This window comes from Colossoma macropomum, unplaced genomic scaffold (genome assembly GCF_904425465.1).
Source record: "Colossoma macropomum unplaced genomic scaffold, Colossoma_macropomum, whole genome shotgun sequence".
In the NCBI taxonomy this organism is placed as follows: domain Eukaryota; kingdom Metazoa; phylum Chordata; class Actinopteri; order Characiformes; family Serrasalmidae; genus Colossoma; species Colossoma macropomum.
The window spans coordinates 5,008,497-5,032,148 of record NW_023494809.1 but is presented as its reverse complement, the minus strand read 5'-3'; the positions used below and the strand labels follow the sequence as shown (position 1 = coordinate 5,032,148).

General features: G+C 37.2%; 1 protein-coding gene across 1 annotated transcript; it reads right to left on the bottom strand.

Moving 5' to 3' along the window:
• Positions 1-6,977: 6,977 nt before the first annotated feature.
• On the bottom strand, positions 6,978-22,368 carry LOC118799121. Its single transcript, XM_036558829.1, has 7 exons — positions 22,263-22,368; positions 20,962-21,124; positions 18,200-18,301; positions 16,429-16,485; positions 15,814-15,906; positions 13,217-13,351; positions 6,978-8,717 (listed from the first exon to the last, which is right to left on the bottom strand). Exons 2-7 carry the CDS (start codon positions 21,118-21,120, stop codon positions 8,688-8,690), a joined length of 576 nt encoding a protein of 191 aa, XP_036414722.1. The 5' UTR covers positions 21,121-21,124; positions 22,263-22,368; the 3' UTR covers positions 6,978-8,687.
• Positions 22,369-23,652: the final 1,284 nt, after the last annotated feature.

Here is a 23,652-nt window from a genome sequence, read left to right as displayed (position 1 = left end):
TATGTATACAAATAGATAGGTATATAATTAGACAGACAGATAGATGGATAGATAGATAGATAGATATGTATACAAATAGATAGGTATATAATTAGACAGACAGATAGATAGATAGATAGATAGATAGATAGATAGATAGATAGATAGATAGATAGACAGATAGATAGATAGATAATTAGACATAAAGAGGCTAATAGATAGATAGATAATTAGACATAGATAGATAGATAGATAGATGTTCAGACATATACTTAAAGAAAAATAGACATAAATTAAGTAAACTATGAAGGAGTAGGAATAAGTATATCTATTGCATATTTACATATCATATAAGACAGATCTGTTGTATTTCCATGAGAGCAGGTGTTGCACTAAGTGCTATGAGGTAGTTACAACACAATGAATATGAGCATAACTATGAATATCAGCAGTTTTACAGTGTTAAGTGCGCAGTGAGCGTCATTACAGTAGCAGTTATGATATACTGCACAGTGAGTATTAACAGGAGAGGTGATACAGTGATGAGGTTCAGCGCAGTTCAGACAGCAGGAGATCAGTACCGTCTCTGCAGTAAGGAGACTCGCTGTAGAGCCGTATATCAGTGGGTAAGAAAGATCTCACACGGCCTCTTTAACACAGCGCAGCTGTGACAGTCTGACTGAATGAGCTTCTCTGTTTATCCAGTGTAGCAAGCAGGAGGTGTGGGGTGTTGTCCAGGATGGCTAACAGCTTGTTGAGAGTCCTTTGTTCTTCCACAACCTCCAGAGAATCCAGCTTGACTCCTACAACAGAGCCAGCCTTCCTAACAAGTTTGTTTGTTTTGTTCAGAGCACTTGTGTTAATATTTGGTTGGGAATCGCCTGAGTTCATCCACTCTTGTGTATGAAGTATTTGAATAACTATCAAAATATTCACTAGAAATTCAACATTTTCTCCACCAAGAACAGGCCGACCTTCACAGACCTTTCATTAATGTATCTCAGTGTTTTTAGACCAGTTTTGAAAAGGATGTCCCAGAAGGTTTGTACCTTTTAGCACTGAAAGAAAACGTGTTCCACAGTTTCAGTTTCATTACCACAGAAAAAACAACATTATTTGTACCTGAATTTAATTTTGCCCTCAAAAATTTGTTGGAAGGATCAATAGCATTTACAATTTTAAAACTCACCTCTTTTGCCTTTGGTAACCCCGCTTGAAAAAACAGGGTAGGCCAGCATATGTTGTGTTTTGGATGCAGGTATGCTGGTCAGTCAACATGACCATACTGGGTGACCAGATAAACCAGCATAGACCAGTATGGAATGCATGTCTGGTCTGTGCTGGGTTTTTCAGCAGGGAAAAGTAGGTAGTGTGTAGACCAAATGTCTCTTTGTGATATGTTTAGCCGTCTCCTAATGGAATGGAATAATGTAATGGAATACCGAACAGAAGCTGGAGAGTAAGAGGCTGCAGCTCTGTGAGGAGGAGACTTTTATGTAGTAAAATGTTTAGCAGAAATAGGCTGTACTGGATGGGAACTGGGGCTGATACACTGCTGTGTCAAAATAAAGCTATTCTAAAGGGGAAAGTGATGTGGAAAATTATTTAGCAGAAACTACATCCATGTATGTATGAATACTCTCAGATTGGTCTTTTATCCTGTGATTTTATTGATATATTTATGTGTATGATGTTTTTTTTTGTTTGAAATACAGTTACAAAGAAATTCCCTTTGTGAGATAATAAAGTATAAAAGAATAATAAAGAAAAAAACAAAACATTCAATGAGACCAAGTCATATATATATATATATATATACATATAACATATAAATGGGACCAAGTCATATATATATATATATATATATATATACATATAACATATATAATAACTATACATTGAACACTTTAACCCACTTTGAAACTGTTTAACACAAATAGGGCTTCATTCAGTGAGACTGAGTGTTGCAAAGTGTTTAGCAGAAATGCATATTCAATAAGTGGGATGTAACGAAATGTGTGCAGTATTATGGGAGCATTCAATGGCACCAAAATGAGCTGTTTAACAGTAATAGGGCTGCATTCAGTGTGAGCAGCGTGTGATAAAAACTGTTTAGGAGAAAAAACTGCACACAGGCAACGCAGGAACGTGTTAGCACAAACACGAACATGTTCCATGGGAAAAAAAAACATCTGGGAGAAATCAGCTGTTCAGGAATGGGATGTGGCAAAGAGTTTAAAAAACGTGGAAGTGTTCAGTGAGATCCACATGTAGCAAATGGTTTGGCAGAAATAAGGCTATGTTCAATGGGAATTGGTGTTGTGATGTGTTTTACAGAGGTAGGGTAATACGGGACATTTAGCGTTTAGATACAGAGTGGGATGCACTTTAACTCAACAGGAATATCACGTAGCAAACTTTCGCAAAAATATTTTGGAAAATAAACTAAGACAAATATTGCAAACAATTGAGAGAAAACAAATTAGTGACTAGGCCTGATATAAAATGATTCAGTTGATGTTGCTGATGCTGTGCTAGATTGATTACAGCTATAGAACCAGCTTTATTTACGATATTACTGTTAAAACTATTAACTAAACTAATATACAAAGGATGAAAAGGAAAGAAACGAGTGAAAAGTAAGTACGTTGGACTGTGAGCGGAAAATGAGTGATGAAAAGTGGTGTTTGGTTTAATACTCTGCTTAAAGGTGAAGTGTGTAAGATTAGAATATAGTAAACCAATATTTAGAGGTGTATAAACACCTCTAACTACGAATCGTTGTGTTTTCATTAGTTTAGAACGAGCCCTTCATATCTACACAGGGAGCAGCTCCTCCAGAGCCAGTTTATGAGGAGTCTGGCCTCTTCCTATTTCCACTGTTATATCACAAACAGGACTGCTAAACAGCAGAGGGCGCCCGAGAGCGAGTCCTCAATGAATGGAGGTGAATGGAGCTCAACGGCTAACAATGAAAAGTTAAAATAGTTTCTAATCAATCGCCCAGAACTTTCCTTTAATTTTAGATGGTAGAAGGATGGATTTCACTAAAAAAGCAAAGAAAACTCACCTGTATGTTTCATTTTTTCTACAGCAAACGGGTTTTGGGCAGCAGGACGCTAACATTACTGCTACTGAGTGCTGATTGGTTGGCGAGCGGAGCAGCTCATTGGCTGTTTGCGCTCACAGACGTCATGAACGTACGAGACACCGTTTTAAACTCCTATAACTCGAGCTTAAAAGCTCTTAAAAATATAACAGCAGTGTTAAAATGTTTTATACTGTTCTGTGTTTTGTATTATTTTATATTAAAATGTTTAAACATTTATAAACTATTATTTTGCTCAAATGCTCCATATTAACCCATACATTTTGGACTTGCTCTGGAGCGCCCTCTAGAGTTTGAGAAACCCGGAAAACACTATAGAGTGGTAATTCTCCTCTCTACAAGTTCTCTAGCAGTTCCTCTTTAACAGAGTCCGGCATGTTGCGCCGCCATGTGTCTACAGTAGGGCTGGGCGATAAAACGATAACGATAATTATCGCAATTTAACTTTTCCTCGATAGAGCGATACATGTTTGATAAATGTTCGATATAATACACCGCTCTCACACTCCCACGTTCAGCGAAAGCCTTGGTGGCGTTTTCTACTGCAAGGAAAGTGACACTACTCTGCTGTCGCCAGGAGAGGGCACACTTCTGAGTTTTTCTACATGATTAGAGAGGGAGGGGGCCACGAGTAAGATGAGTCTTTAGCAACGGCTGAAATGCGGAGTTACACATTCCCTGTTTGAGTGGAGCGACCGGCGATCTGCTCTCCTGTGACCGAGTGTGAGTGACGAGGTCAGAGGTGTAACTGTACTGACCTACAGTGAACTCACCTCTTTACTAACATCCTAACAGCTTTAGCAGCGTTAAATCACGTCTGCTCCTCTCAACTACAGCGCTGTTACAGCGCTCAGTCATATTTTAATATTGGTGCATTCCCAAGCAACGAAAGTGAAAGAAAGAAGTGGGTTCATGTAAATTACAGCCCTGATTTAAACGAAAGTAAACTGAGGAAGCTGTGAGGCATTGGAGAGGAGGAGAGCGCTATCTTTCCAGGCTAGCTGTTTATAGCAGCTGGCTAACCTGAAGCAGCTCCGTCACTCACACAGCACGGAGAACTGATGATACTGTATATCAAACACGACACAAAAGCACCGCTTTCAGTTTAAACGTACCTAAAAGGAGGACTCTGTTTGTCTGGTGTTGATATTTTGCGGTTCACCCCTCAAACTACTACGATAGTATAGAGAAATCCAGTTGTCTAGCTGGTGTCTGAATACTGTGATGTCGTTTGTAGCGGGGTAGCCGAGCGCTCGGCACCAGCTAACAATAATCTGTTTTCTTTCTTAAATTATGACTATTACAAAATAGCCGTGCTTTTCCAGCTGGTAAAAACAGCTCAGCAGACACTTTCTCCCACTCTCCCATGACAGATCTGTGAAATGTTCCACTGTTTGGTGAGTGTTTGTCGTGTTCAGACCATAAAGGATAGTTTAAAACCGCGATTAACCACCCAGGAGCAAAAATCAGCCTTCAGACTTGAAATAATGATTTGACATTTATTGCGGTATGTATCGATATCGAACGATATGAATTCTGTTTATCGTGATAACATCTTTGGCCATATCGCCCAGCTCTAGTCTACAGTAACCCAATATTGGTTGCGCTGACTTATCGTGATGTGTGCTGGACTTTTGTCCGACTTTCACCGGCGCTGCAGAACGTCACCATGTCACATGACTTTAAAAGCGGCTGCAGTTTGTGAAGTCGGCACTGCAGTTGCTCTCCATCCGCTACACAAGCCAAAACACACCTTTGTGATGTCAGAACATCAGCCTCGCTGGCTGGAACATCCAATGACAAACATGACGTGTGGTTCTTTATTCTAATAAGTTCAGATCTGTTATCTCCTGTGGTTCTCTGCCAAAGAGGAGGCCATTAACTTGATTTCCTCCTTCTGGCAGCTCATTTTTTACATATGGCTCCATTAACTATAGCTTTTATTTAGAGCAAAAAACCTGTAAAACGGTTTAGTTCACGAGTTTATTTTTTTAAAGAAACACACACTTAAAAATGAGGTTCCTTTTTCAAAAAGGTTCTATATAGAACTGCCACTGTAGGTTCTGCTACACGTTTGGAAAGGGAGGGGAGAGGGAGGGGGATTCAGCTGGTTGCAATCTGCAACCTCACCACTAGATGCCACTAAATTGTACATACTGCGCCTATAACCATCGATGGCAAAAGGCCAGTGGGCCGCCAGTGGTCCGCTGTGCTCTTACTATCTGGGTGGTCAAACTAGTAGCAGTTTCAGAGTTTATTTAGACACACAGAGCAGCTCTGCTTCCTCAGACTCGCACTACACCGTCACACTGTGATCTCCTGCTTTACGTGATGTTTGTACAGCTGTTTCAGTCTGAGCACCTTCACAGCTCACAGTACGGACTGCAAGGCTCGTCACACTGTACGTAACCGCTGGCAACAAAAACACAGACCTGGAGTCCAGTCGAAATAAATGACTGCTGTGCATTTATACAAAGCGCCAACAAGGAAAAGACGGAAATATTCAAAATGGAAAACCAACAACAAACTACTGGCAACAGATAAACATATTCAGATAAGATTTGTGTGCAAAATGTAAATAAGTTACACATCCTCTACAGAGACGCGCTTCTGCACATCTTAACACAAAATTACTGTTTATTTACTAAACTTAACATATTGAGGTAAAAAAAAATCATGTTAAACTCAGCAAATAAATAGAAATTATGCACCAAAATTTGCAGAAAAATATGAGAGTGGTCTCTGCAGGGGATGTGTGAATATTTTTACTGTGACAAAATGTGTGATTTGACATGGGGTGCTCAAACTTTTGCATAAAACTGTGTGTAAATATCTTCTACATGAAGCACTTTTATTTTTAACATAATATTGTGATAATATGATAAACCATGATAAAGGATTAGATAATTATCACGGTTTTAAATTTTTCCATTTTAAAGATATTACACATTCACACAAACATATCAAACTAACATTTATTACATTCAGCATAACATATATTTACACTCAGACTGTTTACTGTAATTCAGAGCTCTACTGACAGAAACTCCTCTCTGCTCCGTATCAGAGATTTTACTACGACACTTCATTCTTTTCTTTCTTATTTCTTTCCATCCTGTTTCTCTTTTTCCACTCGGCCCCGACAGATGAGTTCATTTCTGGCTCTTTGCTTCCTCTCTCTCTCTTTAATCGAAGCGAGGTGTAATGATCTCTTTACTCTTTTCTTTTAAAGCTCTTGTGGTTGGCACTTATTTCTGCCTTCATGAATGTTTTTCACCTCGTCTGGACATCAGCAGCTCGCTGTGGTGACAGATAAAGATGTCACAAAGAGGAAATGCTGAAATGTTCGCACCTCGCTAGCATTTTCCTCTTCTCACACCGCTCTCTCTCTCTCTCTCTCTCTCTCTTCCTCAGAAAGACTACAGAGCTTGTTTATGAAGCCAAAATAATGTTAAAATAAAAAAGAAACAAAGAAAGAACAGAAAAATCAGAAAAAAAACAGAAAAATCAAAAAAACTGAAAAAACAGAAAAAGCAGAAAAATAAAAAAAACAAAAAAAAACAGAAAAATCAGAAAAAAACAAAAATAAAAAAAAACAGAAAAATCAGAAAAAATAGAAAAATAAAAACACTGAAAAAAAGACAAATCAGAAAAAATGAAAAATCTGAAAAAAAAGAAAAGAATGTGAAAAAAAATCTGACCAAAAGCAAAAAATAAATCGGGTCCTCTTGTTTAAATGTGTCAGCAAATAGTCAAGATATCATTCAGTGATCTAAATCATTCAATCATTCTATGACTAAATAACTAAATATGCATGTAATTCCAAAGATAAAAACAAAAAACTGCAAATAAAAACAAACTGGTAATAAAACATGCACAGCTTACAGAAGACGTTTAATTTAAACCTTCGTTTTTCTTTATTTTGTCTTTATAAGGTTTTTAAACATTTAAGCAAATGAACAGCTTTATCCAGCGTTTCATATCAGAGCAGAACCTCACATCTGTGATTTTACAGCGTTTGAAAATACTGCTGTTTACATTGCGTTACATTTCATGATGAATGGACCAACAGAAACAGTCCACAATGACTTGGAGTAAAATGTTTTTATATTAACTCACATTAGACGTTTTCTTTGTCCTGTAAAGTTCCCATTCCGGAGATCTGATGTATCACGGCTGTTTGATTTATGTTCTAAATACACTCAGAAAAAGTGCTGCTTCTCCAGTTCTCGTGCCAAACTCTCGTGCCGAACGCTTCATTGTCCCTCTACAGAGCCAATAACCTACAGTTTAGAACTTATTTTTAGGTCCACTGATGAAAAATTTGGTCAGTTCATTCAAAATTCAGGTCTACATTATGTTTTTCAGCCTCTCTTTATCTCTGAGAATAAAACAGGCTGGTTTTGTTACTGTGCCTTTAAGAAAAGCAGTCCAGGCTGAAACACTCCTTATAACTTACTGCTAAACTGCTATATGCTGAATAGGAGGATGTATGTCAATAGCTGTGTTCCAATTCAGGGGCTGCGTCCTTCGGAGGCTGCATTTGAAGGCCGACTGCGTCACAGCGGCATTGGGACACAGCCTATATGTTTGTTTTCACAGCATCGTAAAAAACAAATAATTCCAAACCGGCTTTTTTTTGCAGCGTAGTTTCCGTATGTAGACTGTACAGCATGTGTACATTTGAAAAAAGTGAGGGAATTTCAGTTTTCATGATTTTGACTCTTGAACCTGAAGCCCAAACGTACTACTGAGTCACTGAATCACTGAAACAAAACAGAAGAAAACTCGTTTCTGTTTCAAATACACTCATAACCTCTTTCTGCAGCGCCCCCTAGTGACCATTCACTGACATTTTTAATTAGCATAATGAATAAATGAATGAATAAATTCATGAATGAATGTTTTTGTAATCAAATGAACTAAAACTCTGTTGTTTCTCTGTGTGTGAAATGTTGAGCTGCTAGAGAGCAATGAGGGGCGAAAGGGGAGGGTGAGAACCCCCTGCTGTGAAAAACTATTCACACCTCTCCACAAAGACAGCCGTGCCGAGATAAAACGGACAAACAATCCTGTACAGCTGACACAATAAACACAGCATTCAAACACAATAAACGCGCTTAGAAATGTCGACTCGCTCGCTACGAAGATGAAAATACAGCTCATCTACTAATTTGTAAATCATACACATTTCCATCCAAATATAATCTGTCAATGTTATTATAAACATGGCGAAACAGGCGGGAACTGCATCTGTCTGCAGTGAAAAGGGGCTGAAGAACCTTTTAATGGAAGATTATTTAAAGAGCTATTTGTAAATAAGCTGTGAAACCCTTTCACATTTAAAGAACCCTTATGCAACATGAAGGTTCCACACCAGTTAAAGGTATTTTAGAGCTGCATGTTGGTTTAGGAAGCTTTACTTTTAGGACTGTATGCAGATGTAAATCAATTGCGTATAAATAATCTGCCGATAACACAGTGGTGGGTCTATACTGAGCACTAAGCTTATCTGAGGTGCTTTTGTGGTCGGATCATCTGATTGAAGTTTCCTCTGTTGAATTTTTGATCCAGTTTTCAGTCTGATGTCTTCGGCAGCTCACTGGTCCTGCTTCAGTGTGATCATGGGCTGAAAAACAGAAAAATCAAACTTATTCGTTTACATGCTCTCAATAATCCAATTTCTGCAGTTATCCGATTATTCAAATGGTCATGTAAACAGCTGACTCCAATCTAGAAAAGAGGCTGGATTTAGCTCAGTAATCAGATTTCTCAGTGTATGTGAACTCTTACTCTGATTTCTTTTGGATTTCTCAGTCTGAGCATGTGCGAAAACAGACAGCGGTACCGGAAATAGGCGAGCAGTCTCGCCGCGAGACGCAGCAAAACACTGTTGGAGCGACGCTGAAACCAAACGTTAAATAAAGGTTTTAAATATTCTTCATCTTCTAGATGATGTTTGTTCATATTTTCAGGTAAAGTGGCGCGATGTTTTTAAAAAAAGCTGGTTGTAAAGCAGAAATCTGATTACTGTCTGACTCATGTAGACCTGAGGTTTCCCCATTATCTGATTACTCAAGTACATGTAAACGCGTTGATCAGATTACTGACAAAATCTGATTTTTTGCAGTTATTGGATTATTAAGTGCATGTAAACACACTCAGTGTTGCTGTGCGTGTTTTGATGAATCAAGGTAATAAAAAGTATCAGAGGTAAATGATTTTGAATAATGCAGGTCAGTCTTTAACTATGTCTCATTAGTGATTCATCAGTGTGTTTTAATATATTATTATATGTAGATGTGTAAACCTCGGTCTGGGGCCGGGTTCACAAAAGTGTCTCAAGAAAGAAAATCTTCTTAAATGTTTTTTCTTGACTTTATTCTTAAGAAAAAAGTTACGAAAAACTGATATTCTTTAAATACCTTCTTACAGATTCTTTTCTTTTTCTTTCTTAACTATTTTCTTAAGAGTAATTCTAAGAATGAGTGTTATTCTTAAAATATTATGTTCTTAAATGTTTTCTTGACCGTATGAAAGCCTCACACTGTCTCAGGCTGTAAGAGTTGACGAGGTCAGCATCTAAATTTATCACAGTTCTTATTTGCTAAGTTTTTTTAAACACTTGGTTTGATGATTTTCCTCCATTTTGCTCCTCTGAGCGGATTAAACTAAATAACGGAAATAACAATTAATACAAATTTAAAATGTATCTTGTGTCGTTTATTGTACAAGGTTAAATGCACCAGAGCCGACACAAGAAAACAATGGAGATTTTCTTAAGAAGATCTTAAGGAAATAACTAAGATCATCTTAAGAGAATATTTGAGAACTTCTTAACTTTTTTTCAAGAACTGCATTTAAAAACATTCTAATAAACTTAGTGTTTGTCTTAAGAACCTTCGCAAGTTTTTTCTTAAGAGAGCTTTCATGAATCCAGCTCCAGAGTCACGAAAGTGTCCTAAGAAAGCAAATCCTCTTAAATGTTTCTTCTTAACTTCATTCTTAAGAAAAACGTCACGAAAAATTGTTATTTTTCAAATCACTTCTTAAAAATGATCTTATTTCCTTTTCTCAATTATTTTCTTAAGAATAATTCTAAGAATAAGTGTTAGTCTTGAACATATTATGTTCCTAAATGTGTTCTTAACTTTACGACAGTTGTAGAGTGGAGTTTGTACTTTTTATTTTCAAAATCAACAGTATTTCTGTATCCCCGTATTTTCATTACAGTGAGCCAGAAACCGCTGTTGGCCGCTTTAGGGGGTGGATCGCTCAATTACACACAGGTTGAGGTTCAAATAGAGAAAGTCTATTCAGAGATAGAGGCCAGTTCTGAGTCGCAAAGCAGCCTAATATTGTTTTAAACGTAAAAATGATCATTTATCAGAACAATGACGTTTTTATCAAGCGTTAAATCTCCCACGCTGTGTGTTCCGGTGTTAAATCTCACTGCATGACTGGGCTGCACACCACATTTCAACAGTCCGTTCAGTTAATTTGCATAAAGTTGGTCCAGAATGAGCTCAGAGATGATGTGTCAGTTAGATGTATATATTTTCGTCTCTCTCCTCATTACAGCGCTGAATGACACGTTCTCTTTAATGTCAATTAGAAAAAGAAGTAAAAACAATAAAACAAAAGTCACATCAAAAGAGGCCCATCAGTTTGCATGATATCATATGTCTCATATGACGCTACTGAAAATTTCAGCACCTCTAATTTAAAACACGTTTCTGCGTCCCTGGTGGGTGGGATGGTCCTCCTTCATGCCCCTTTACTCTGCACGATGCTAGCCTGTCTGTTAACTAATCTGTAACAGGACTAGCTGTTTGACTTCGTTCACACAGCAGGTAAAACAGGCCCAAATCCGATTTTCTCACCAAATCTGATTTTTTTGTTTCGGCTGTTCACAATATCTTTTAAATGTTGTCTGTATTTGACATCAGTCTGAACAGATCAGCTCCTAAACTGACCCGCATGATCAAAAGAACAATCTTCACGCTGCTTCACGGCTCATCCAGAGGTAAACAATCACGACCACACAGACACATCTGTGTCACTTATGAGGGAAAAGATCAGATTTGGGCCACTTTTACCTGCTGTGTGAACAAAGCCCTAGTGTTCTCCTCCAAGCGTGTTGAGCTGCCCAGTGATGTTGTGTTAGCGGCGGTTCAAAAAAAAAGACGTGGACGGAAATAAAGTAAACAAAAACAAAGACTTAACAGCCTAAACAGTCATCTGATCAGACTGCTAATAGAGGAGCATGTGGACAAAACATCGCCTCATGTGAGAAACGGTCAGAGCTGAAAACTGCAAACGAGGTAATGTAGTAATAATCAGTCGTTTGAGGGATTAGGGTTTAGTTTGTGTCCGTGTATGAAAACTTAAAAATACATTAGCAGAGACACGTTTGGCCCAGAGAGTTTATTCTCTCAGATCGTCGCAGAGCACAACCTCGCTCCTCTCTTTCTCTCTCTCAGCCTCTCTGACTGCCTTTGTGTTTGTATGCTGAATTAATAGTCTGTGAGCCTGTTCAGCTGTTTAACTGTCAAACATGTCTGCTACATGATTACCAGAGGACAATATCACAACAAAGAAAATCAAAACTGAAAAAATTAAATTCTTTCCACTGAAAAAAGTAGTACGTTTCTGCGTTAGAGAGCCATAGAACTGTGTGAATATCAGGTTGAGCTCAGCTTTTTCAATCTTTTTACGCAATCAGAACTACACCATATGCCCAAAAGTTTCTAGTCTCCAGTGTTTCTTCTGAAATGAAGGTATTAATTGTGAGTTTGTGCTGCAGTAACATCCTCTACTCTTCTGGGAAGACCTTACACTATATGAACACTGCTGTGAGGATTTGGTTGAGCATTAGTGAGGTCAGGTACTGATGTTGTCAGTTCTGGACACTCAGTATATGTCCTGGATATTCAGTTCTTTTTATTACAATCAACTTTTTATTACAATCAATTTTATCAGCATGACAGTTTGAGCGAAAAGTCGAATCTTTGAAACGAATTCATGAATTTCAGAATTTCTTAGTATTTGTGTGCAAAAGTTTGTACACCCCAGGAAATGGCATGTTTTGTTGATTTTCTAAGTGTGAAAAAGTTAACACATCCCCTACAGAGACACACGTGTGCACATTTTAATGCACAATTACTGTTTATTTGCTAAAATTAATGTTATGTTTTATTGATTTTTTTTCTAATCTGTTGAATTCAGCAAATAAATAGAAATCGTGCCCTAAAATTTGCCATAATGACAGCGTGCCTTCAAGCTGGCCTCTATAAGCAGATCGAATACACCCGAGAGCCGTCTGAACACGAGCTTCAGTGGAAGGAATAAGACTCAAAACCAAATCTGACCTTCTTTTCTTAGTTCTTAAATAATAATAATAATTTTATTTATATAGCACTTTTCATGCCGGTGGCAGCTCAAAGTGCTTTACAGACAGGTGATAAAACATAGTTATAGAAAAGATCATTAGTGCTTAATTAGAATCAGAAGAAAATGCAGAAGATTAAATTACAAGATAAAAACCACGAGACATTCAGTTTTAGTTAAATGCTAATTTAAAGAGATACGTTTTTAGGTGCTTCTTAAAAGTGAGCACTGAGCTTGACTGTCTAATACAAGGTGGAATTGAGTTCCACAGTTTAGAAGCAGAGTAAATGTTAAATGTTGTTGTTTATTTCCAGGTTTTAAAAGAAAAAATCTCAGATTTTCAATGTGGTCTCAGACTTTTAGACTCCACTGTACTTACATTTATAAAATATAGAAACTGGGACTAAATCTGCCTGGATCAGCATTACAGAGAAATACAACATTTCATTTCTGTAGAGTTTCAAACACAGTGAAATAAATAGATGCAGATATTTTAGTGAACTGCAACTTATCCCAAAGGTATTGGATGGAGCTCCATCACCAGAGAACACAGTTCCACTGCTCCACAGCCCAGTGCTGGGGGTTTTATACCCCTCTAGCTCATGCTTAGCATTGGACATGGTGTCATTAAGCTCCATAGTGTCCAATTCTACTGGTCAGTGCTTTTCTATGGAGACTGAATGCCTGTGTCAGCTATAAGTGCGACCTGTGCTGATAAGTAACAGTGTTATACGTTACCAGGGTGTTGAAATGCGCTCTGCAGACGGCTTTACTCTCCCAGTAGATCAGCACTGCGGCGAGGATAAACTGGAGCGCATGCAGCGCTACAAGCACACCCTTTAGCCCAATGTACATATCGTGAGCATCCTTAGCCTGCAAAAACAGAAACAGGGCACAGGCCACAGAATGAGTACTGACCATCAGTTCCTCTTTCTAATGAACCAAAGTGCAAACTTCTGTGTATTATACAGTCATATGCAGTTTGGGCACATTAAGGGCTTATGTTTATGGAAATTATCCATATATGTGGAAACTAATCTACAAAACCATCTTATTTTGAGCTCATTGTTTCTGTGATGTCATGAGTACAAACTCATTTATACATCCACTTCTTCAGCTTACAGCAGTTTAGCTTTGCTTATTCACACTGAAGTTAAAAGGAGTGTTTCAGCTCTGAGTGCTTTTTTAAACGAGCAGTAAAGGGCAGCCAATCATAACAGAGCTCATTTATATATCAGCCTTAAATGCACAGTAAAAAAAACAGCTTGTTTAACTGTAAGGGATATAGAGAGGTTGGAGAATGATCATGTGAAAATGAATTATGACCATTTTTGTACATAAAAGCAGATAAATGTTATAAGTGGCCAAAATAACATAAAAGTGTAGGATATGGGACCTTTAACATCCTCTGCAGGAAACACATTTTAATGCACAATGTCTATTCATTAGCTGAGTAATAAAACAGAAAATGGGTCATTCTACAGAAACGTCCATTTTTGTGTCCCTAGTGTTTACAGATATATTACACTTAAAAAACATGTTAGGGTTACAATTTATTTATATTTTAAAGTAAAACAATTAGTTATTTTAACAATTACACCTTCTTGAACCTCAATTTAGCAATATTGGATTTTACATCAATCATATAGAATTCCAAGCACCACAGAAGAGCTCGTCCTCATAGTCATGTGTGAAGGCTGAGGCTGTATTTTGAAGAAAAATCACGTTTTACTGCTATTTTAACTGCAATAATCTGTACATGACTATGAAATATATGATTTAAATGACATAAAGAAAACAAACACCAAATAAATATTATAAAATATATAATGAAAGTTCCCCAGGAGTCGTGTCACTGGTGTTACTGCGTAACAAAAAGCTCTTATTTTGAAATAAAAGTCACACTGATGACATCACTTGACTTCCTTTTACCTGTTTTCTGAGGATCTATGAAGAAAAGCACATGGTGAGTCCACTGAGTCTTTCAGTTATTAGAGATTTTCTCATTTAGCTCATGATTTCATATGAAGCTTTTAGCTGAAGTCACTGGTGTGACCGACTTTATTCTGAGGTCATTGTGAAAAAATAGAATACAAATGGATTAAATTATATATTTTAGTGGATATTCAATGACTGACAACATGTGGTTTGATGTTCTGTAGCAGCTGTTTTGTAAAATGCATTGTTCATTAAAAATGAATACGTTTATTATGTGTAACACCAATGAGAATCGGTAACACCAGTGACTCCTGTGGATAGAAAGTGGACGTTTCTGTAGAATGACCCAAACATAACGTGCCACAAATTTTGCACAGGCCACATTATGTTTTATTTTTTGTCCAATATATTAAATTCAGTAAATAAACAGTAATTCTGTATTAACCTCTGACGCTGATATCGGACATTTTCATGTACATACAGTGTCCAGACATCTGAGGGCACTGAAGACACTTCTGCATTCTTTACAAATTTAATACAAACTTTTTAGTCACAAACGATATTATCAGCACAATAATTTGAACGAAAAATTTTTTGGAAATATTTCAACAAATGAATGAATGAATGAATAAATTGATTGAATGAATTTCTTAGTATTTGGTACATGCGCGTGCAGAAGTTTGGGACACCCCTGGTTATTTGCTGAGTTTAACATATTGGGGGAAAATATTATCATTAAATGTGGCCTGTGCAAACGTTTTTGCAAATTATATATTTTAAATGATATATTTTAGTTTTCATCTTTTCTAATTTGTTAAATTGAGCAAATAATTAAAAACTGTGCAATTAACTTTGCCGTTATGACAGCGAGCACTCGAGCTGGCCTCCATAAGTCTGTGCCTCTGATGAGCAGAAGAAATGCACCCGAGAATCGTCTGAACACGAGCCTCAGTGGAAAGAATAAGATTAAAAACCAAATCTGACCTTTACAGTGACCCAGAAATAGTGCGGAATCTTTAACATGTCTTTGCTGTACTTGTTGTAACTTGTCTTTGTTTTAAAATGTTCTCAGATTTTCAATGTGGTCTCAGACTTTTAGACCCCACTGTACTGACATTCTGTAAAATACAGAAAGTGGGACTAAATCTGCCTGGATTAGCATTACAGAGAAATATAACACTTCTGTAGATATTTTAGCGCAGCGTCATTTAGACATTCTGCTCGTCTGGAGTTCAATAAACACATCGTCGAATATCAGCTTGAAATATCAGTAAAATTAAACATTAAACATTTTTGAAGCAATACTTTGCTGGGGTTGATATAATTCTGATATCATCTGATATCATCTGATATTATCGTCTAGACTTTCAAGAGGTAATAAGATGGAGCTGTTTTACCTGGTGAGATTGAGACTCTATCAGAGGACAAAGAGCAAGAGCCGCGATGGCCCAGAAAAGGCCGATGATGTTGAAGATGAAGGACATTTTCATCTGTTTGCAGAAAGATATTCAACATGTTAGTCTGTGAACACTGAGGTATGTGATCAATACAACTTCCAGCAAGCTGTATACCAAATAAATAAATTAGCAAAAAACAAATAAATTAATTAAATATTTGAAAATCGGCATACAATAGTTCGGGTGCCCCAGTCAAGTGTTTCTTAATGAAATAAGTCAACACATCGTCTACAGAGAACACATTTTTTCTGCAAATTTTCAATTTAACAGCATTGGACATGGTGACATTTCCTGGAAAAAAAATAAAACATAAAATATAAAATGTGCCATAACTTTTGCACAGGCCACATCTTATGTTTTTTTTTCTCTCTCAGTATGTTAAATTCAGCAAATAAACAGTAGTTGTGCTTTAAAGTGTGTTCTGTGTAGAGGATGTGTTCATTTATTTTTACATCAATTATTATTATTTTTTTAATTATTTTAAATCAACAACAACATGGAATTTGACTGGGGCGCCCTAACATTTTCACACGGCTGTCAAACTTCTATACGTACCACAGGCATCAGCGGAGAATATCCAGCCGCGTAGGTCAGAATGCCACACGCTATAAACTGAACGAAAGGAAAATTTAACATTTGTGTTCATCAATATGCAAACATGCAAAAGTTTGTGCACCCCGGTCAAGTTTTGCTGATTGTAAATAAGTGAATACAGCCTCTACAGAGACACACTTCTGCACACTTTAATGCACGATTACTGTTTATTTACTGAATTTAACATATTAAAAAAAATAAAACAGAACACGCAGCCTGTGCAAAAGTTATGATACATGATATTTTGTGTTGTTTTTTTTTTCTAATATGTTAAACTCAGCAAAAAATTATACATTGTGCACTAAAAAAGTGTGTTCCCTGTAGAGGACGTGTTCACTTCTTTTCACTTAGAAAATCAGCAAAACATGAAATTTGGCTGGGGGTGTCCAAACGTTGCATATGAGTGTATACAACCACATCATGTAAACATAACTAGAACATCAATATGACTTTCAAGTGAGGAGAAAAAGATTCATTCATGCCTCTTTAAATAAGTACTTCGTAAACAACTTCAAACCATGTAGCACTTCAGTACATAAAAATAAATATACACAAAAACAAGTTCATGCAGTGTGAACTGATCTGCTGTTGTAATATAGTTTGTGTTTTGAAGATTAAGTATCTTCTTCAGAGCTCAGTGAAATGATAATTGAAGTTTGAGGAGTGATGGGATTATATCTGAACCAGTTCACGATTTTATTTATTCCTGTGCAGCCCAACATTTCAGATTGTGTTCAAAATCCAAACACATATGACAAAAACAGAGTTCACACCAGGTTTCTACACTGTAATAAAAAATAAACATCCTCAACTGCATCTTTCAGGCTGCTTCTAAGCACAATGAGGCCTTAAATGAAATGATTTTTCAAAATTTCTGCATAATTCAGTGTGTGAGATGTAAACAGAGTGACTCAGAGTGGTTTGGTGTGAAATGGTTCAGATGTTTTTACAGTGGTGGTGATAGGAACCAGGGGTCGCCATGACTACAACACAAATATAGACATTTTATTTACTATCCAGAACCACCAGTGAACCTACACGAGTCTTCTGAGTTTATATGGAATGTTGATGATGGAAAATAGTGGAAAATCTGAAATAATAAGTTTCTTTGGGGACTATTTTGCCTCACAACACCCTGCATATTATGTATCCCTCCACAATGAGTGGATTTTAAGGCCAAAATCTTCTCTAAACTATCATAAAACAGTGTCTCAGTCATCAGGCAGTGAATTCATAACCATTTCATGTAGTAACTTTCTGTGAGGGAGCTTTTAGAGGTGGACGTCTGGTTCCTATCACCACCACTGTGAACAATTCTCACTCTGTAAGTTTCTCTAGAACAGAGCGTTTCACACCAAACCACTCTGAATGACTCTGTTTACATCTTAACCATTGCATTATGCAGAAATTGTCAAAAATAAGTGGAATTCCCCTTCAATGTTTAAGCCACAGTCCTTCTGTGGTGAAACTGCTGAAAAAGAGGCCACTTCACATTCAAAGCCAGTTCCTTTGTACTACAGTTGAGTAAAATGAGAAGGGAGGTTTGTTTATAGGTGTATCTCTACTTATTTATCTCTTCTGAAACAGAACAAACATTTACACTGTGTCTTATTTCATTAGAACACTCTGCAGTGCTCGAAAAGAAAACCTCGGCAGCGCGTTTCGTTCCCACGCCGAAGTAAATGAGCTCATGTTTCTTGTGAGTTTGAATGTAATCTATTTGTCGTCTTACCACAGAGCTGGGTACGATGTGGGAGGCGTGTTGGCTGCCGTAGGAGCTGATAAAAACGGCCCCGAGACACAGGATGAAAACTCCAGTGGTCATCTGCGCCGCCTTCAGCACACAGAACACGGAACAAACACAAATATAAAACAATGCAAAAGTCACAAAAAGGTTCTATTTAAATCCATGAGTTCTATCTTGAGTTCCAAATGGTTCTTTGCTTGGCGAAATGGTTCTTCAGATTGATATAAAATGTTTTGTATATCGCTGTTGATGGAAGAAAACCTTGTATCTCCATTTTTGTCGTTTTTCAGTTTTTGACATAATTTGAAAATGCCTGTTGTTCTTTACATTGTGTGTTAATTTCATGATGAATGGACCAAAAGAAATGACTCAAAATGACTTGGTAAAACGTCTGGTTCCATTGACTTACATTAAAAGTAGAGTATGTTTTTTCCTTCTCCTGTAAAGTTACCATTTTGGAGATACGAGGTTTTGTTCCGACAACAGCAAAATGGTTATATACAGAACTTTTTAGAAAATAGTTGCACCAAAAAAAGTTCTGCTGTTGTTACAAGCTTGACGATAGCGAGAACCCTTTTAACAATAGCAGAACAATTTTTGGGGTTTTATAGAACCATATACAACACATTTTCTATCACAAAAAGGCATGAGGAGTGTTTATCAAAGCAATATATATCATTAAAATAAATAAATAACAAACAGTGAGACATAAAAATCCATCACCTGGTTTAATTTAATGAGTGATTGTTTAGATAAACCAGGCATTAGATGGTAAGTATAAATACGGGACTTCCTCCAGGAGAGAACAGGAAATGGTTCAACTGACACAAATCACAATGTATTATTTATTTGATTGTATTTATTCTAATGTTAGTAACAAATTAATGCAAATTAATAGATAAAATGTACATTTTTTTTCTCAGATGCTGTTGGAGCCTATTGCACAACATAAACCTTTTATCTCAAAAAATAAAAACAATTTATAGGAGAGGCACAATTTTCTTAACTTCATGGAAGTCAGTGTAACAAGATTTTATTCCAAAAGTAATTCCATCACAAAATGTTCACACGATGTAAACAATGGCTGTTCATATTATGAAAAAAAAGAAAAAAGGGAAAAAAATGTGGAAAAATGGTAACGATATGACTGATCTTTGACATTTATGCAGCACAGTTTAATAAATCTGTGCTTTTATTACAGCAAATAAATAAAATTTATATATATATATATAAAAATTAAAGCATGTGATGCGAATTTATGTATATTTATATATATATATATATATATATATATATATATATATATATATATAAATAAACACACACACACACTATATATATATATATATATATTCTGGTCCCATTGACTTAAATTAAAAGTTAAGTATATTTTTCCTTCTCCTGTAAAGTTACCATTTTGGAAATACGTGTATATATACATATATATATACACACACACACACACACACATATATACACACACACACACACACACATATATATATATATATATATATATATATATATATATATATATATATATATTCATGGTGGAGGGATATATGCAAGGTGTGTAAGGCAAAATAGTCCCCATAGAACCATAGAAAACTTATAATAATATATCCGTATATATCCATATAAACTCATATGTCTGTATAATATCCATATAAGCTCAGAAGACTCGTGTAGGTTCACTGGTGGTTTTGGATAGCAAATGAAAATGTCTATATTTGTGTTGTAGTCATGGCGACCCCTGGTTCCTATCACCACCACTGTAAAGACATCTGAACCATTTCACACCAAACCACTCTGAATCACTCTGATTACACCTCAAACAGTGAATTATGCAGAAATTTTGAAAAATGAGTGCAGTGTTGATGGATTTGTGCTCCCCTGAATATTCCAATACTTTCAAATGCTACTTTCACTTCTGCTAAACCGTATTAGTAAATAACAGTCTAGTGTTTCTGTTTCAGTGATTAAAATGTATTAATTCTCTTTTTTGTGGTATTAATATCATTCTGTTGTGCTGGTTCAGCTGTGCTAAGGCTGACACTCCTCACTTTTAGCATTTTATTTTAGACCAAAATGATAAAAGTGAAGACAGAAGCTCAATAATCTTCAGCTCCTATGCTGACAGATGTCTGATGTACTAAGATGATCCACTGCTGTTCAGCAGAGGAACTGAGACCTCTATAGACGGTGGGTTCACTAAGCTGCTTAGTAGAAGTAACAGTAGCCTACATTCTTAAAGAATATGTTCCTCAAGGGTTCTTTAGCAAATGGAAAGGTTCTATTTAGATCCATGAGTTCTATACAGAAGCATTCAATTCTTAAATGGTTCTTCGCATGGTGAGATGATTCACCAGATTGATGGGGAATGTGTTGCATATGGTTCTATATGCAACCTTTTCTGTTACTGTTACAAGCTTGACAATAGCGAGAACCCTTTTAACAATAGTAGAAACCCTTAACAATAGCAGAACCCCTTAACAATAGCAGAACCCTCTTTGGTGTTATGTGGAACCACCACAACACATTCTCTATCAACCTGAAGAACAACTTCACCATGCAGAGAATTTATTTAAGCATGAAATGGTTCTATATGGAACTCATGGTTCCAAACAGAACCATTGCCTTTGCTAAAGAACCCATGAAGAACCATTATTTTAAGAGTGCAGCTAAAGGCTACCTTCCTGATCGCCGAGTGTCTCGAGAGAGCCGACTTGAGGAGAAGTTTTACTTACTCCCAGAGCCTTCGGTCGTCCCTTCAGAAAAACCTTGTACATGTCCTTGAACACGCAGGTGAACTTCTCGGGCATCAGCTGGCCATCCCTCGTATTCCTGATGTTCTGGAGGGGGATGGTGATGACCATGCAGTCATCCGATTTGAATGTGTACCTCATTGGCCTGCAAGAGACGAGTACACTCAGACATGTATATGAAAATTACAGCAGAAAGGTGGAGCACATATGACCCGACCAGAGGTGTGTAAAGTAGCCTAAACCCAGTGAAAGTGTTGACACTTCAGTGAAATATGTGCCATTTAAGGTGGAACGGAAAATCCCAAGACTAGTCGTAGGAGTATTTTTAAAAAGGAACTTTAAAATAAGCTGCTCAAAAAGCTACTAAAGTGCTGAGAACATCCAGCAACCATCAGGAACCGAAGTTTGTCAGGCTCTATTTTTCTCTTTTTGGCCTAAAATAAAATGCTAAACCTCAGAACTGAGAGGTGCATCCAAGTAGCGCAGATGCTAAACCGACACAAACAAAAAAGGGTAGCTAAACTTCAAAGCCCAAACCTACAATTCTACAGACTTTTCAAAATTCCCGCATAATTAAACAGTTGATAGGTAAACAGAGTCACTCACTTCTCTGTTCTAGAGAAACTCAGAATTGTTCACAGTGGTGGTGATAGGAACCAGACGTCCAGACAAAACAGAACCCAAAGAAAGCTTATTTTTTCACACTTATCACTATTTTCCCATCATAAACCTTCCATATAAACTCAGAAGACTCGTGTAGGTTCACTGGTGGTTCTGGATAGTAAATAAAATGTCTATATTTGTGTTGTAGTCATGGCGACCCCTGGTTCCTATCACCACCACTGTAAAGAAACCTGAGTCTCTACATACCATGAACTTTTTTCACACCAAACCTCTCTGAATGTCTTCACGTCTCAGCCGCTGAATTATGCAGAAATTTTGCACAGTGGGTAGATTTCAGCCTTAACCACCACAGTGTGTTGCACAAATCAACAATGTAGGCTACTTTTCTCACTAACATCCTGGTGAAGATGGAAAAATGTCATTAGAAAACATTTAGGAAGGCAGAAAAAATGTTAAAGTGCATTAAAATGTACTTACATGATATATAATACATGGAACTGAGTGTTAGTCAGTACTATCTGCCTCTAGAACTACCATAGGCTAAAATGTTAAGCTAATGAAGACTGAATGAACATATTTATCTGTAATCCTTTCGCATAAACAAGTTCAAAAGTGTGAAACAATGTGAACCAAAATGATTTAGGAGTCGTTTCGCATACCTGACTCAGAATTCAGTGTCATCAACGTGAAGATCGGCATGAATACGAGTGCGAAGGTTGTGGTGCTGACGGCTAAGCGAAAGAGAGAGAGAGAGAGAGAGAGAGAGAGAGAGAGAGAGAGAGAGGGGGGGGGGGGGTGAGGTCACAGCAGTTTCATAAAGGAAGTGGCCAAATTCATCTAGATACACGTTTTTCCCTTTTTCTTCTTGTACACTTTCAATACGTGTGGGCCTGTATCACCGTACGGACAGCACGGCCACACATGACGTGAGCAAACAGCCTTCAGAGCTACTTAGCATCAAATAATGCTAAAGTGGTAAAGCTAACTAAGCTAACTAAGTTCTCTAAAACAGGCAGAGCAGAGGAATTTAATCACTTTTAATGATTAATCTAAGTTCACACTTTTCTTGACCGCCAGACCCTCATACATGGCTGCAGTCCAGAGCTGTTCCCCTCAGCGTCTCTGCAACAGCCTGTTTGTTGTTAGCTTGGGTTTTGTGGGATTTTCACTCAAAAAAAACCCTCAAACCAACCGCCTGAGACGCGTACAAACACGTACACACAGAAAAAGCGCAACACATGAAAGAGGAAAAAAAGGATGTGACTCGGTTGAAATGGTTTTGTGTTGAGTTTCTGGCTTTTATAAGCTACTTTTGTTAGCCTTGAAGTGAGTTTCAGTGGGTGGAGCTTGTAGCCTCACCAGCCTCGTTCAACTGCTAAACGAGTAGGTCCATTTTAATGATGTTAATAGGCTTATTTAATGGCCAATGAGTGGGCGGAGCTTTGTTGTCTCATAGGCTTGTTTAATGGCTAAACGAGAGGGCAGAGCTTAATGGCCTCATTTAACATTCAGTTGAATGGGCGGAGTTTCATAGATGCATAGTTCCATTAAAACTCACTGGATCATTTAATATCTAAATGAGTGGGCGGAGCTGTGTAGCCTCTTAGATTCACTTATTAGCTAAATAAGTGTATGGAACTTTGAGGCCTCATAGCCTCATTTCATTACTGGGTGGAGCTGTGCAGTGTCACACTTTTATAGCTGAATGAGTGGGCGGAGCTGTGTAGCCTTACTGGATTGTTTAATACTTAAATGAGTGGGCGGAGCTGTGTAGCCTCACTGGATCATTTAATATGTAAATGAGTAGCCAGAGCTGTGTAGCCATACTGGATTGTTTAATACTGAAATGAGTGGGCGGAGCTGTGTAGCCTCACTGGATCATTTAATGTCTAAATGAGTGGGCGGAGCTCACAGGCTAGTTTCATGTGTATAAAATGGGCGGAGCTGTGTAGTCCCAGGCTTATTTCATACCTAAATAAAGTGGGTTGGGCTTCACAGACTTGGCTAAAGAAAGTTAATTTAATGACTAAACAAGTGGGCGGAGCTGCA

Bases quoted from the DNA above. Each gene is read 5' to 3' on its own strand.
- LOC118799121 (XM_036558829.1), bottom strand. From the start codon at position 21,120: ATGAGGTACACATTCAAATCGGATGACTGCATGGTCATCACCATCCCC. The intron at 15,907-16,428 runs GTACGTATAGAA...TTCTGCAAACAG, and splicing joins ATTCTCCGCTGATGCCTGTG to ATGAAAATGTCCTTCATCTT. The intron at 13,352-15,813 runs GTAAAACAGCTC...CTGTTTTTGCAG, and splicing joins TAGAGTCTCAATCTCACCAG to GCTAAGGATGCTCACGATAT.